This window comes from Kuraishia capsulata, genomic scaffold, assembly GCF_000576695.1.
Source record: "Kuraishia capsulata CBS 1993 genomic scaffold, Kuraishia_capsulata_scaffold_1, whole genome shotgun sequence".
In the NCBI taxonomy this organism is placed as follows: domain Eukaryota; kingdom Fungi; phylum Ascomycota; class Pichiomycetes; order Pichiales; family Pichiaceae; genus Kuraishia; species Kuraishia capsulata.
Window position 1 is genome coordinate 2,020,861 of NW_019172950.1, and position 14,599 is coordinate 2,035,459.

The following is a 14,599-nucleotide window of genomic DNA, read 5'->3' on the forward strand; positions in this document are numbered from 1 at the left end:
AGGTAATAAGAAAAGCGTAGACTGGTGACCCGGCTGAAATTTGACAGACTGCGTTGGTCTTCATCGACGACAGAAAAAAAGTCAAGGCGGTAGAGAGCGAAGTATCCAGTGGACTCTCCATATCTAACAAGTGTTGAATAGATTTTTGACGAAGCTTCATTTGCTCTGTCAGACTTGATTCACTTGTGATTTTATTTTGAGGTGCCATGATTGCATTAAGGATTTTTGCCCAGACAAGCCTGAGGCCCTTGTCTACCGGTGTTAAAGTACAGGCCGCGCCGTTTTCAACATCCACCTTTCAGTATGCTTCAGCGTTGAAGACTGCTAAGAGGGCCAAGGCCATGAAAATCAAACAGAAGAATGAAATGAAGCAATCGCAAAAGGCTATGAGGACTGATAAGGTGGATCCTGTGCTGGGGAAAGCCGAAAACCCTTTTTTGGTGCGCTTGAAGGCAGAACTTGCCGAGCCGGAAGTACTCTCAAAAGGATTTGAAACGTCAGACGTCCAAAAATTGCTCTTTGGAGCTGAACAGGCAGTTCTTGTTTTGAACGAAAGACAAATGGGATCCAACGAGGTGATAGCAAACAAGGTGAAGCTGAACGAGCAGAAGAAGAGATTGGTGATTTCCAGAGTGTTGTCCATGAAGAACTCAAACAAGGTTGAGCAGACAAAATTCGCCACCAAGCTGGCTCGTGAGGAGTTTGCCAGATTTCCAGGCGACACTGGATCCTCCGAGGTGCAAGCCGCGATCTTGACTGTTCGTATTCATTCGTTAATGGATCATGTCAAGAGCAATCCAAAGGACCTGGACGCTATCAGAGACACGAGGATGTTGGTACAGAAGAGACAAAAGCTCCTGAGATATCTCAAGAAAGAGGATGCGCAGAAGTACTTCCTGGCAATCGAGAAGCTGGGGTTGAGTGACGAGGCCGTCAACAATGAGTTCAACATGGATAGAAGGTACATGCAAGACTTCAGTATCTGGCCAGGCAGAGTGATGGTGAAGGAGTCCAAGAGAGATCTGGAGGAGAGGAAGTTGATTAGACGTACAAGAAAGAAGGCAGTGAGAGCTGCTCTTGCGTCCAAGGCCGTGTAAATATATAGCAACACAAGTACATATTGAGAATACTGAGACAATGGCGGTAGTATGCGAATTCCTTAGATCGGATTACGTGAACGAACTATTCATAATTTCATTTTCCTGCTAAATCATCAAGATTGAAAACCATTATTAGCGGTTTTCAGCCCAAAAAGTCTCTGACCGGTTGGCCAATATAATCCAAACTCAACAAAAATGTGTCATGACCGTACATGCTGATGTCTTCACCCAGCTCAACATGTCTGATATTATCGCCGTTGCTTATTCCCAATTTTTTGGCACTCTCCTTCAAGAACTGGCTGATCTCACGCTGCTGCCAAACAGGAAAGAGAATATCAGACTCCACGCCTATCACCAGCACGTCTTTGTGAGCAAACTTCTCCAAACCTTGGCGAAGATCATCCTTTTCTTCCTCGAAGGAAACTACGCGACGTCTTGGTTTCTCGGTGTATGGTTCGTTTGGAAGAGCACACTCCGAAGAGGAGAACTTGATGTCTCTGGTAGACTCTCCTGTAAATCTTGCCTCGCTGCCCAGTCTCGTTTCCTCTGCCTTATCCCGGTTAGTCTTGCTCAAATTGAACAAGTCCATTGCCTTAGAGATATATAGCAGCGAATTGGCATCATATTCCAGACAAAACTTCTCACCCTGGTGGTCCAGGTACGTCTCGATCAAGAAGTCAGGACACAACGCGGGCTGCTTCGAGGGATCTGCCCGCTCTGTTCCAAATCTGGTCTCCCATTCTGGACCCGACCGGTACGTTATCGTAGCAATCTCCCGGGACAATTTCATACCCGTGTGAGGCGGAAGCGAATCGTAGTAGAAGCCTCTATTCCAATTGGGGTCACTCATCAACACCTGTCTCTGACAGTGTCTCATGGCAATGGAATATGGATGCGACTTGGCACAGCCAGAGATGGAAATCACCTTCTCTACCTCGTCAGTGAACTCCTGGGCATATGCAAGAGACTGCATGCCACCCATCGAAGCGCCGATGGAGGCATACAACTTCTTCACTCCAAAGTGCTGCGATATCAACCGGTGCTGCGCCCTCACCATATCGTTAACGGAAAGTATCGGGAATCGAGTGGCATATCTGTCTCCGTCAGCAGGGTCCACCGAAGAAGGTCCGGTTGAACCATAGCATCCTCCAATCACATTCGTACAAACCACGAAATACCGGTCAGTATCGAGATATTTACCAGGCCCTATGAACTCCTCCCACCAACCACTTTTTTGGTTTAGAGAGTTCGATTTTGCATGAGATGAGGCAGATAAACCCGTGTGTATCAGAATGGCATTACTTGCGTCTGCATTAAGAATTCCCCACGATTCGTAAGCAATCTGAAATCCAGGCAAAAATCCACCATAATCAAGAAATATGGGTTCTTCTGACTTGTAGATATGCACGCTCTCTCTCCCTATTTTCGAATAAGCAGGCTCAGGTCCTTCATTCAACAGAGCCTGTGACTTTTGCTCGCGCTTGTCCAAACAAGGGAAAGCCATCTGGGGGTTTGAAGCATGTCTGGGCGTTCTTATACTAGCAGAAATGGCAGCACTAGCTTGTGTCGGTCTCGGTCTCAGGACGGCTCCAGAAGTCGAAAAGTTCCTGGTCAAGACGGCCAAACGTCGTATTGCGGGTTTCATGATGTGAGCGGTTGACATGGAGGCGGTAGAGAGACGAATAGTGGACTGTGGATCCAAAGAGCTCTAACCAGAAGATTGTTAGTGGTTGAATCGCAGATGAACAACAACCACAAAGGTGCCCCAACAACAGGTCACGCAACCAACAACTTTTCAATTAACGACACAAAGCTTACGGGTCCAGAGGAGGGGTTCCAATGGCCTATTCTGCAGTATCAAACACCTGGTGTGGTTTGGGGAAATTGAAAAATCGCAACACAGCGACTCCGGGTTATGCAATTACACGTGATTTCAATGTGTTTACCTGTTTCGGTTTTTTGGTTAGGGCACCGTTGTGCGGCGCAAGAATGTTTTATGGTTTTTTTGAAGTTTAGCTGTGAACAGTGTATGCGATCAATTGTAGCAATAATCATCAAAGCAGCTTTGACACTGTGTGCCAAATTCAATGTTGTTTTCCTGTAGACTTTTGGCTATGGAAGCACAAGCAATGCACGTCCTGTAGTTGGAGTCCTCCGTAAGGTTGTTTCTGGTTGCACCCTCAAACCCATTCTTGATGAAGGCCAGTTTCTGCTCATCTGAAAACGATAGAGTCGATGTAGAGACATTCGAGGCATGTGACACGTTGATGTTGGGTACATACACAACCAAAGGCACATCAGAATCGGCCTTACATCCGAAAAAGGTGGGTCGTTTGTTGAGTCCCTTTGAGATAAAAGTCTCTGGGGTGGGCATTTCCGGAAACGGAATCGAACCATTATCGTAAGTCTGGAGCCTTTCGTAAGTGTACCATAACGATTCTCCGTCTGGCCAATTCTCATCTGTGTCTGCAGAGCTGTCAAAAGCGAAAATAGTAGATACTCCTCTGATGGGCTGAATGAGAGGTTCAAAAGGCACAACCTCGTCAGAACTTCCACCATCTGCAGAGAGCAAGATCTCACTCACCTGTAGGAAAGGGTTCAGGTCATTGTCAAATTCATAAAATGGGGAAGGTTTGTAGATAGCATAGCTCTCGTACTCCGGGTTTAATTGGTCAAGGTAATCGGCCACTTCTGGTAATGCAGTATAGGCACCAAGTCCGGCAAACAGAATAGCTGCACCAGTCCCAACAAAAATGTCTGAAGAGGACCCGATAATAAAGGCAGCATTATCGAAACCTTTGGTACATTCTTTGCCGGTGGGTTTGCCATTGACGACGTCCGTGCCTAGATAGGTGAGGTCCGTGAAACTGTTTACATATCTGTGCCATGAGCCAAACTCATATGGGTTGAACTCGGTTGAAATGGCATCTAGAGCAGACAGATTCGAGCCTGGAGGTCCACTATTGGTAGATATAACCGGAAAAGGCATGTCGTGGTTTCTGAATGCATCCAGCTTCTGGACACCAGACCAAGTCAAGTTGTCATACTCCAATGTGGGGAAGAACTGGTTAGCAAGTGCCAATCCCCAAATATCGATTGCGGATATATCAAAACCGGCCTCCTTCTTTGAGACAGCAGCTTTGAAAAGCTTTTCAAAATACAGTAAATTTTTTGTGGAAGAGGTGGACGGATAAAGGATGGAACTAGTGAGATTCCAGATCTTTTCCTGGTCAATGATAGATTGGATGGAGGCCCATTCGTTCAGCACCACGGTTCCAAGCAACCACGAGCCTCCAGATAGCCCAGAAATATATGTGAGCGACTCTAGAAGACCTCCGAGTCCATGCTCATCAGCTCCTTCTGTTCGGCTGTCTAGGGCAGCCAATTGACCAGCACCATTTAGCATTGCCCTATATCCGCCTCCAGAGAAGGCCGCAGCAAGAGTGACTGGCTTCTTGAAGCTATGAACCAAGTCCTTGACACTGTCATATTCGGTGAAATCTGTCAGATTAGAGCCCTCTAGGAATTTGATGAAACTTTTGGTTGTTTTTTTCTGTCTTTTCGCTATCCATTTGGTTTCATCGTCAGAGAGTGATTTTGCAGTTCTCAGAAGCGATTGCTCGTGCTTTGGGCAATGTGCCTTTGTTGGTGCATAACTCACCACTAAGCCAGCCAGTGACAATAGCAACAATAGCACGTTTAGCAAAGACTGTCTCATTGTTTTTCAGCCGTTACAAGTTCTTGGAAAGTCTTCCTCGAGTCCCCGCAGAGGGGCTCTACATATATATAAAGAAACCGAGGGCCCAATTATCCGATTGATTTAGCCAATCCGAGACATGTACTATTCCCCAAATAGGTTAGAGACAAGGCCATGCAAGGGGGGTCTGCATAGAAAGCAGAAAGTATTTCTGTTCTGGTAATTTCAGATAACCGACGCATAGGGCAAAAAACGGCGATCCTTATCTAAGTATCGAGGCCCCTACGGAATCGCGCTATTGGACTATATAACAGGCTGATAATCCAATTGTAACTGCAATCCATACGAATGTGATCCTTTAGGATGCATTTAAAAAGCACCCCCTAACGCCCTGTTCTTATACTCCCCGCCATGGTGAAGACTTCACTGACTGATCGCAAGACCGGAAGACTTCCCCGCCAAAACAGACGCCACGTGAATTTGAAAAAATCTAATTCAGGAAAACTGATTTGCATGGAGGACCAATACACTCGATTAGTTAAAATTTCCGTTCTCGGGCACGCAATTTTTTTCGAGCACGTTTATTGGTATCTTAGTTTCCGCTCGGATCAATTTGGGAAACATCGTGGAAAATCTCATCTTTCGGGGTAAAATGTGATAAACACGCCTTCTGGAGTTACCACTTCTGTCTCTGGGGTTGCCTCTAAGGCCCTTCGAAAGGGCGCTCCCGCAGTTGAGTTGTATTTGAAAAATTCAATACTACAAAAAAGCCCAATTTGGTAAAGTCTGTTCCATTAATTTGACCATCGAAGGCATCCTGCAAGTAAAACATCTAAGAAGAGCCCTGACTAACGTGCACCAAACAATACTCCACAATCTGACAGCAAATAAAAATTTATTCGTTGAAATATGCTCGTATGGCACAGTGGTAGCGCGTCAGATTGCAAATCTGTTGGTCCCCAGTTCGAACCTGGGTGCGAGCTAATTTCTTTTTTTCGAAGTACTTCACGCATTTTTGTATCTGAATACTGTGGTATTTACATGCATTATTTAACTTTTTGTCTATGGAAGTGGCGCAGTCTCTTCCGGTGGCGGAGGTGGCGCCGACTTCTCCCATGGTTGATCCATATACTTCTTGAAGGCCTCATTTTTCTCGGGGAATGGCCGTGGGCCCAAGAGTCTCAGCATATCGTCTCTTGTAATAACTTCTTTCGTCAAAAGCTCGTTGGCAACAAGATCGACCTGTGCTAACTTCTCAGTGAGCATCTTCTTACACTGATCGTGGGCCGAGTCAACCAGTTTCTTGACCTCCTGGTCAATCTTGTAGGCGGTGTCTTCACTGAATGGCTTGGCCACCCGTACCCCTCCTGACTTGTTTTCCTGTTCAAACGTAATTGTTCCAAGTTCTTTGGACATTCCCAACTTGGTGATCATGGCTTGTGCCATTCTGGTCACCTTGGAGAAATCGTCAGAAGCTCCGGTTGTCACCGAAGGAAAGTGTAGTTCTTCAGAAACTCTTCCACCCAAAGCCATGATCATTCTGTCCATAAACTGATTTTGGGAAATAAGGTAAGCATCAGCTGGAAGGTACTGGGCATATCCAAGTGCACCCTGGCCTCTTGGAATGATAGATACCTTCATCAGAGGATCAGCGTGTTCCAGGTACCAACCGCAGATAGCATGTCCAGCTTCGTGGAACGCAACGGTCTTTTTCTCCTCAGGAGACAAAACTCTCGACTTTCTCTCCAATCCGGCAATGACTCTTTCAATTGCCATTTCAAAGTGCTTTAACTCAACGCTGTTGGCCTCAAGACGGGCAGCAATCAAAGCAGCCTCATTACAGCAGTTAGCAATATCAGCACCCGAGAACCCAGGCGTCATAGCAGAGAGTCTTCCAGTGAGTCTGTCGTTCAATGGATCAGCGAGAGTCAACTTGCTCAAATGGACCTTGAAGATGTCCATTCTTCCACTGATATCAGGCCTATCGATCGAAATATGCCTGTCGAATCTTCCAGGTCTCATAAGGGCCTTATCCAGGACATCAGCCCGGTTCGTACCAGCCAGAACAACAACATGATCCGAGGACTGGAAACCGTCCATTTCAACCAGAAGTTGGTTCAAGGTGGCTTCCTTCTCGTCATTTCCGAACCCGTTAGAGCTACGCTCTCTTCCAATGGCATCAATCTCGTCTACGAACACGATTGCAGGGGCTAACTTTCTAGCAGTTTCAAACAGGTCTCTCACTCTCGAAGCACCCACACCCACAAACATCTCCACGAACTCTGAACCAGACACAGACAAAAAGGGAACTCCGGCCTCACCAGCTGTAGCCTTTGCCAAAAGCGTCTTACCGGTACCTGGAGGACCAGACAAAATAGCACCACGGGGAATTTTTGCACCTAGTCTTTCGTACTTCTTAGGATCTTTCAAGAACTTGACAAACTCCATTATCTCCTCCTTGGCTTCGTCACACCCGGCAACGTCCTTGAAGTTGACCTTGATGTCTGTTTCCTGGTTGAAAATTTTCGCCTTAGACTTTCCGACATTGAAAAGACCTCCCATTCCAGCAGATCCCTTACCAGATTTCCGGACCTGGCTCATCATATAGTAAGATCCACCAACAATGAGGGCGGCAGGCAAGAAAGCCACCAGATATCCGAGATATCCACCTCTTTCAACGTAAGAAATGGGCAACCGCTCAGCAGCTGGAATACCCAATTTGTCCTGAACATCATCCACCTGTTCTTCGAAAACCTCCAGAGACCCAATCGTGAACCCCACCATCTTGTTTCCGAACCCTATGCCGTTTCCAGCATGCAACTCAGCTTCGACGTAGGATCTGTTAACAACCCAGATCTTTTTGACCAGTCCTTTCTCAAGATACTGGGTCTTGAAATCCTGGAAGGTCAGTGCAGGTGCAGAGTTGTTATTCGACATAACAGAATACACAGACATGATCACGGAAGTGGCAATCAGAGATGTAAGGAAGTGGTCCAGGTTTCTGGAAGGCGGCTGCCCTTTTGAGCCAGACCCAGAATTCTTGTTCTCGTGATTATCCTTGTTAGAGTTCTCAAACCGTCTCATGGAATATTTAAAAGCAGCAACGTTGGATGAACTAAGCATTCTCTTGTTCGGGCCCATGCTCCATCTGTTGGCTAGTCTCCACGGAAAAGCACCGAGCCTTCCCCTAGAGGTTGCTAACCTGGCCGAGGTCAGTCTTATCGGAAACATCTATGAAATGCCCCTTTTATTTGTCTTTCAACGGAAAAAAATTACAAGAAAGAAGCTCGTAGACGTTGATGAGGAAAGAAGGTGCCTGCAGGCCGCTATTTGCCTCTTGAGCTTCGCCGTTGGAGGAAGACCATGTCACGTGACAACTATTAGCTGGTAAGCCTCAGCTTTCTTGGATAAAGATGGTTTAAGAATTTATCGTTTAACTCCATTTCATTTTCCATTGGCATGGCCAAGATATTAAAGCTGGCTAGCCACAATAATCGTGATGTTTCTCTGATGATAGTACCAGCTGGTGGGGTTTCATAAGGATGAGCTACCTCTCCTACGTTGGCTACGGCAATAACAACTATTAACGAGTCGCGCCAAATTGGCCATTTCATACACGAGGACATACCTACAAAAGTCGCGCTCACCCCGATGGAGATTGTGGAGAGAAAAGATATCTCAATTGATGGATAAAATGAGAATTTCAATCCTCAAATTGACCTCTTGAAGAAAATCAGTGAGAAATGCGGAGTAAAAACTAAGATAAAAATGGGACCAAAAGTTTCAAATACCGTTATTGCCAATTGGCAATTTCATTTTCGAGTTTCATGCATACGGAAGTACTCTCTCGAGAATCCACTGTCTCAGTTTCTTACCGTCCTCGTTGGTACATGACTCCTTCACGTCGTCTCTCATTCTTCCAATACGTCCAGGAGGAATGATGTAGTCACCTGTGTTCTTGACAGTTAAATCTGGGCTCAGGGCACAATAGGCCACAGTGTATCCAGAAATTATAGGGTCATTCAACAGCATATTGACGAAAAATGCCTCGAACCAGCTGAGGTGTTGCTGCAGTCCAGTTTTCGCATAACCAGGGTCTACAAGCAAAACAGGAATCTTGGCGGACACCGCGGGGTGGGCCTTGGCCCACTGCAGTATCATGATACCTGTCTCAGCCTTGGAGTCACCATAGTTGAGCATCCATGGTCTTGTCAAATCTTCCAGTTTGTCATAGTCAAATCCCTTCGGACTGGACTGACCATGAGCAGTGGAGTTAAGAAACAGAACCCTAACGGCATTGGGGGTAGTGTTTATCTCCGAAGCAGTCTTGAACAAAATGGGAGTGAGAAGTTCCTGGAGCAATGTAGGTCCCATCACATTTATACCCAGGTGGGCCTCGAAGCCCTGTTTGGTTTTAGTACCTGTGGGCAGGGCCATGACTCCAGCATTGTGGATCAGGATGTCCAGCCTGGACTCTTTTGCCAGAAACGAATTTGCTGCTCCCTTAACAGTGGTCAAGTCGTTGAAATCAACTAAAATGTAGTGGAGATCAGCGGCTGGAAATTGCTTCTTCAACTCTGCAATGGCAGCTTCAAGACGTTCAGCACTTCTGGACAGAATGTAGATTCTGGCACCTGTTGGAATTAACAATTTCACTGCCTCATATCCCACTCCACTGTTAGCCCCAGTAATCAGCACAACCTGACCTTTAAGATCTTTGTAATCTTTTGGCAGAAATGTTGCTTTGGGAGGCCAGATATTGGCAATCAGTTGCTTGGTGTCAGCCCAGGTCATTGGCTCTATGGTATGTTATGTGTGTGTAAGATTTGAATTCTTTAAGCAACTGTTCGAGGAGTTGTACAAGTTCAAACTTGTGTATTCAGACGTTTTTTTCATACAAGGACAAGCGTGGATACTTATAGCAAATGTCAAATATATATCTGCATATATTCAAGCCGCGGTCGTGCGGCATGCGCGCCGGCGTGGACTTTACGGACTTAAAACTTGGAGTGCATATGACAAGAAGATGTCCTGCATGCAGACGTTAGGGCAAGCTTCCCATTTTGATAGGTGAAAAGGACAATAAACGTGTATGCTTCGACGGGGTAAACGGCGAATACTTCAAGATCACCTAATTACATAAGCTCGCGTAATTTGTCTCGGAAGATTCACCGGACATAACGATTAGCTCTTAGATATTGGTTCCTCTCAAATGAACTCCATACTACCGTTGGTACAGATGGTGGATCCAGTCACCTATCTAGAATAGTCACCAGGATATTAGGGTATTAAAAAATTTAAAAACATTCTTCGTCAGTCATTTTTACCTCAGGAAGCTCGGGCTCCGCAGAAGGGATGTCGAAGCCTTCTTCAGTGGAATATAAGATCTCTTGGAACTCTTTGACTAGTGAGTCCACCGTGTATCTGGAGCTATCCTCGTTTTCTTCGGTGATGCTCTGGCAGATGATCTCGATATTTCTGAGTTTCTCGAAGTAGAAGTCTCTTTCCTTTTCGAGCTTGAAAATGCCGTCCTTGGCGTTCTCAAGTTCGTCATTTGTACTTCCCAGCTGGTTCCGTAGACTAACAACTTCCTTTTGGAGAGTTGACGAGCTCACTATTCTTTGCCCAGCATTAGCATTGCTCAAGCTTGGATTTCGGGGTTTTAGGACCGACAGATGTCCACCATTTGGGGTGGCAGCCGCAGGGGCCGCCATTGAAGAGGAAGGTCCATTGGCCAGACTTGATCTCCGCGATCCACTCAGAACACGTAAAGACGGCATCGTACTGCTGGACCGTGTCACAGACTCGTTGCGTCTCGCAACAGGGTCGTAAGGAGATTCGTCCTTGTTCTCTGTCCAAAACTTCTTCATCCATTGCAAGAACTCGAGGTTATCCTGAAGGCGGCACTTCACCAAACGATCCACGGGGATTGCACGCGAGATATGATGTCTCGTAAATCCAGCCTGCAATATTTTGAAATTGTTGACGTTGTGGTATTCCGTGGTGGGGTTGAAATTCACCTTGTTCATGGGAAGGTCCTGGTAGATGGAGTCAAAGATCAAGCAGTACACCGCGCCAGTCCCGCACTGCTCAACTTTGCTATACTCCAGGCCAAAAACCTGGTTAATCCAGGCCACCAGCTCTGTTCTTGACTCGCCAAACATTTTGAAAAAAAAAGAGAAAGCCGGCCGAGTGGTCTGTGAGCGAAACGTGTGTTGAAGTGGAATCCCCAAATGTAAACAGAGCTGAGCCTGGAAGGAGAATTATTTTAGCGAGAACACGACCAAAGAGCTGCCAAATTTCATCGTGCCTCCCGAATGTCATTTCTATCCCTTACCCCAGATTAGACCAAGTATGTTACAGTCAAAGGTGAATTTACCTCCAATTCAGATGGTAGTTGGTTGTAGAGTGGCAAGATATCCACATGCAATCATTCAAACCGATTCCAGAAACTAGAGTGATCAAAACCGCACCCAAATCGCCATTTGCTACTCGCTCCGCCAAGTTGAGACGGCATATTCCCAAACGATAGAATCTTACTATAATAAAACGGTACAAAAACAACAGAAAAAAGAAGAAGACAGCAGAGACTGGCAAATGAAATGTGACCAGAAATAAAGAACAAAGCAGCATCATCAAGTGTGGTCTATGTGAAACTTTTGTGGTGGGGATATTACACCACTGGACATTTGAATTTTGTTTTGGGGGCCCATATAAGGCTTTTCATGGGGTTGAACATCGGAATTTTGTATTTTGGCTGTGTTGGCTGAAGCGAACTTCATGGAGAGAGCTTGAGAGGACTCAGAGGGAACTTAAAGCGAATCTAAAGGAGGCTCGCTAGAATCTCGAAAATCTCTGGATGTGCGTAAGGCTTCGTGATATCGTCATCGTGATTTCGTCATGGTGATCTCGGAGAAACTATTCCATCTCCCCAAAGACTCCCGTGTCTTCGTCATCATCTTCAATGACCTCGTCCGACCTTGGCGCAAATCTCGTCGTCTGGTCGATATCTTGCTCTCCCTCGTCATCGTTCGCTGTAGGCATCAACAAGCCATCAGCACCCCTGTGAGACTTGGAAATGGACTGAGATACCGCTGCCGAAAACTCAGGAGCTGCACTGGTCGTATCAAGGTACCCACCGTTCGTGGACTCGTGGCTAGGCGATTTGCGATTCGCGGCTTGCTTGAAAAAAGGTGTCGATGGTGGATATTGTGACATCGAGTTCTTGCGATTGATCTTAGAAGATGAGGCAGTCATCGTAGCAGTTGCTGCCGTTGCAGTAGTGGAAGCGCTGTTGTTGGAGTTGGAAGTGATGTCTGAAAGAGCGTCTTCCGGAGACGAGGATCTCTTTTCAGGCGAAGAAACAGATTGACGACGAGCTTGAGTCTCATTCATGCTGCAAAGGATGCTTGCAGCCTCCAGAAGTTGAACCTGCTGGTGCTTGGAGATCAATAGCTTTTTGGTGACGTTCCACTCAGGTGTGTGTTCCCACAGATGTTTGGCAAGCGAAGAGATGTGCTTGTAACCCTTTCCACAGGCTTCACATTTGAGTTCTTCTTTGAGTCTTCCCGTTTCTCCTTCAGAAATTCTTCTCACCACAAACTCTCTCGAGAGCAGTGGAACCGAGGACGAGAGCTGGGCCTGGGCCGCCTGGGCTGCTTGGGCCTGAGCCTGTGTGTGAAAATGACCAGCGGTACGAGGAGATGATGAAACAGGTGTTGTCAGTTTCAGCGGTATAGAATAGGGCGCTCCCGATGAAGTAGCGTGTATGGAGGACCTCCTGTGGTGGTGGTGGGCGCCCGAATGCGACTGTTGGGCCGAGCCCACTTGGAACTGCGTCGGGTGCTCCATAGTGTGTATGAGATTCAAACTAACCGCTGGCTCAAAATAGGGGAATTGGGGCCAACGTGATGGGTTATAGGCCAAATCCCGAAAAGCTGTCTAGCGCTGTCAACGGTGTGTGTATCAGGATGCCGGCCACCGATGAAAAACGATGGGAAACGACTTGAAATTGTTGTGAATAAAAAGCCCTCGAGAAAAAGAGGTAAGTCGTCAAATACTGCACGCTTGGGAAGAACAAATTTGGGAAACCGTGTATTGTAACAAGTGTCAGAGTTTTCTTTAAGAGAAGGTAATTGTATAAATCCAAATTTTTTTTGATTTTTTTTTTGCCTTCAAAAGGGCGTTCAAAGTAAAAAACTGATGTGACATCGGTTTATACACTATATTTATTTACTTAAGCGTGCGGAGCCTCGGGACTTTCGGGTCAGTTCAAAGCATATCCTGGAGGTTAAGCAATTATAAATATAGATATCTTAGTATTGACCGGCTACCTTTCATTTATCGTTCACTGACAACAATGTTTGTGCCGTTAGGGAGGGAGCCAGACAAATATTCACCACGGCGCGACATGTACAATGGGCTTTATTAAAGATGATGAGAGACCCTTATTGATGCATGGTCCCGAGGCCCCCCGCAAGTGGTATGGGTTGAAAAGCTGAAAAACAGGGGTACGAACAACGTCAATGCAAATTTACTATTAATTTATTTCCAATTCAGAGAAACGCTCTTTCGGCGGTATACCTGGCCGAGGCCCGACGGATTGTGTGTGACTCGTTTGACAGCCATATTCCGCCCCGTAGGCAACCCCGATACTGGAAATATCACGTGATATGATGAGCGTACCTTCTCAACTAAGATTTGTGTGGAACACGTAATTTTGTTTTAGCCAATACACGCCCGATATTACTTATCTCTGGAAGCTTGAAAAAATTCTTCCATACTAACTGCTCTTCTGCACAACGGATGGGCTCGGGGTTCGTTCGCGGGGTGAGCAGGAATACTTATGTTCAAACATTCTCCTCCTTGTATATCGTTTTGATTTTACTCTTGGAGACACTCCCACTGACTTCGACCTTCCCAAAGCAACCACTGTGCATCATAGTACATCTCACCGGGTTTCACTCCCTTTGGTGTCTCCAAGAACACAGACAATTCTTCATAATCCCGTTGATTCAATTTTATTTAGTGTACAAGTTTAGTATTTGATGCCGTCCATAATCCCACCCATCATCTGAGTCAAAAATTTGCGATTTTCATCCAGTGCTGCAGTTTCACAGTCTGGACTAGTGCAAAAAAACGGCACCTTCAGCTCCCTCAAGCGATCAAAACCGTCCTTTTGGAACTTTAAGAGTTCAGCATGGTACTTGGAATCGTACTCTTGATCCTCAAAAGCTTTTGCTACCAGAGCGCTCACTTCTTCAGCCTTGGTAGGACCATCAACCCCATGCTTCGCCATCCAGTCCCTCTCAATAACATTTTGTAGTGTCTCCAGCGTCACAATTCGCCTACGCGTCAGGTCCTCAACGAGGGCACGATTCTTCTGGTGAAGAGCGTATAAAGATTTTTTTGTCTTGCGGTCTTTGAACAGTGTCTGAACCACATACTCCAAAGCCTCATATCGATCAGTAATCCGACACGGGTCCACGCTTTGGGCCTTATCACCACATATGGCCTCCAGCTCACTAGCACCCCGAAACCGACCTGTGCACATTTCATACAGACACTTGCCAATAAGCTTGTTGCACTCCTTCTCTCTTCTAATCGTCTGCGCTAACAGAGATCCCAGTCCAGGGTTGGCTTCCAGCTGAGTCCTAATCTTGGCTTCCACATCATCAACAGACGTCACCCGCGGACTAAACTTTGCAATCGCATCCCACAGAATCTTCTCGTCAGACATTGCCTGGAGATCATTGGAACGTAACGTTGAAGTTGGCACATTGAAAAGAACTAAGTAAAGAGG

General features: G+C 46.2%; 8 protein-coding genes across 8 annotated transcripts; 1 reads left to right on the forward strand and 7 right to left on the reverse strand.

Moving 5' to 3' along the window:
- Nucleotides 1–206: 206 nt before the first annotated feature.
- On the forward strand, nt 207–1,097 carry KUCA_T00001098001 (uncharacterized protein; the record flags this gene model as incomplete). Its single annotated transcript, XM_022605701.1, has 1 exon — nt 207–1,097. One exon carries the CDS (start codon nt 207–209, stop codon nt 1,095–1,097), a length of 891 nt encoding a protein of 296 aa, XP_022457143.1.
- Nucleotides 1,098–1,242: 145 nt separating this feature from the next.
- KUCA_T00001099001 (uncharacterized protein) lies at nt 1,243–2,763 on the reverse strand (the record flags this gene model as incomplete). The annotated part of the gene is made up of 1 exon (XM_022605702.1): nt 1,243–2,763. One exon carries the CDS (start codon nt 2,761–2,763, stop codon nt 1,243–1,245), a length of 1,521 nt encoding a protein of 506 aa, XP_022457144.1.
- Nucleotides 2,764–3,135: 372 nt separating this feature from the next.
- On the reverse strand, nt 3,136–4,818 carry KUCA_T00001100001 (uncharacterized protein; the record flags this gene model as incomplete). The annotated part of the gene is made up of 1 exon (XM_022605703.1): nt 3,136–4,818. One exon carries the CDS (start codon nt 4,816–4,818, stop codon nt 3,136–3,138), a length of 1,683 nt encoding a protein of 560 aa, XP_022457145.1.
- A 1,041-nt stretch (nt 4,819–5,859) lies between these two features.
- KUCA_T00001101001 (uncharacterized protein) lies at nt 5,860–8,028 on the reverse strand (the record flags this gene model as incomplete). The annotated part of the gene is made up of 1 exon (XM_022605704.1): nt 5,860–8,028. One exon carries the CDS (start codon nt 8,026–8,028, stop codon nt 5,860–5,862), a length of 2,169 nt encoding a protein of 722 aa, XP_022457146.1.
- A 594-nt stretch (nt 8,029–8,622) lies between these two features.
- Nucleotides 8,623–9,591, reverse strand: KUCA_T00001102001 (uncharacterized protein; the record flags this gene model as incomplete). Its single annotated transcript, XM_022605705.1, has 1 exon — nt 8,623–9,591. The coding sequence occupies one exon, from the start codon at nt 9,589–9,591 to the stop codon at nt 8,623–8,625; it is 969 nt and encodes a 322-aa protein (XP_022457147.1).
- A 503-nt stretch (nt 9,592–10,094) lies between these two features.
- On the reverse strand, nt 10,095–10,961 carry KUCA_T00001103001 (uncharacterized protein; the record flags this gene model as incomplete). Its single annotated transcript, XM_022605706.1, has 1 exon — nt 10,095–10,961. One exon carries the CDS (start codon nt 10,959–10,961, stop codon nt 10,095–10,097), a length of 867 nt encoding a protein of 288 aa, XP_022457148.1.
- Nucleotides 10,962–11,715: 754 nt separating this feature from the next.
- KUCA_T00001104001 (uncharacterized protein) lies at nt 11,716–12,648 on the reverse strand (the record flags this gene model as incomplete). Its single annotated transcript, XM_022605708.1, has 1 exon — nt 11,716–12,648. One exon carries the CDS (start codon nt 12,646–12,648, stop codon nt 11,716–11,718), a length of 933 nt encoding a protein of 310 aa, XP_022457149.1.
- A 1,186-nt stretch (nt 12,649–13,834) lies between these two features.
- Nucleotides 13,835–14,536, reverse strand: KUCA_T00001105001 (uncharacterized protein; the record flags this gene model as incomplete). The annotated part of the gene is made up of 1 exon (XM_022605709.1): nt 13,835–14,536. One exon carries the CDS (start codon nt 14,534–14,536, stop codon nt 13,835–13,837), a length of 702 nt encoding a protein of 233 aa, XP_022457150.1.
- Nucleotides 14,537–14,599: the final 63 nt, after the last annotated feature.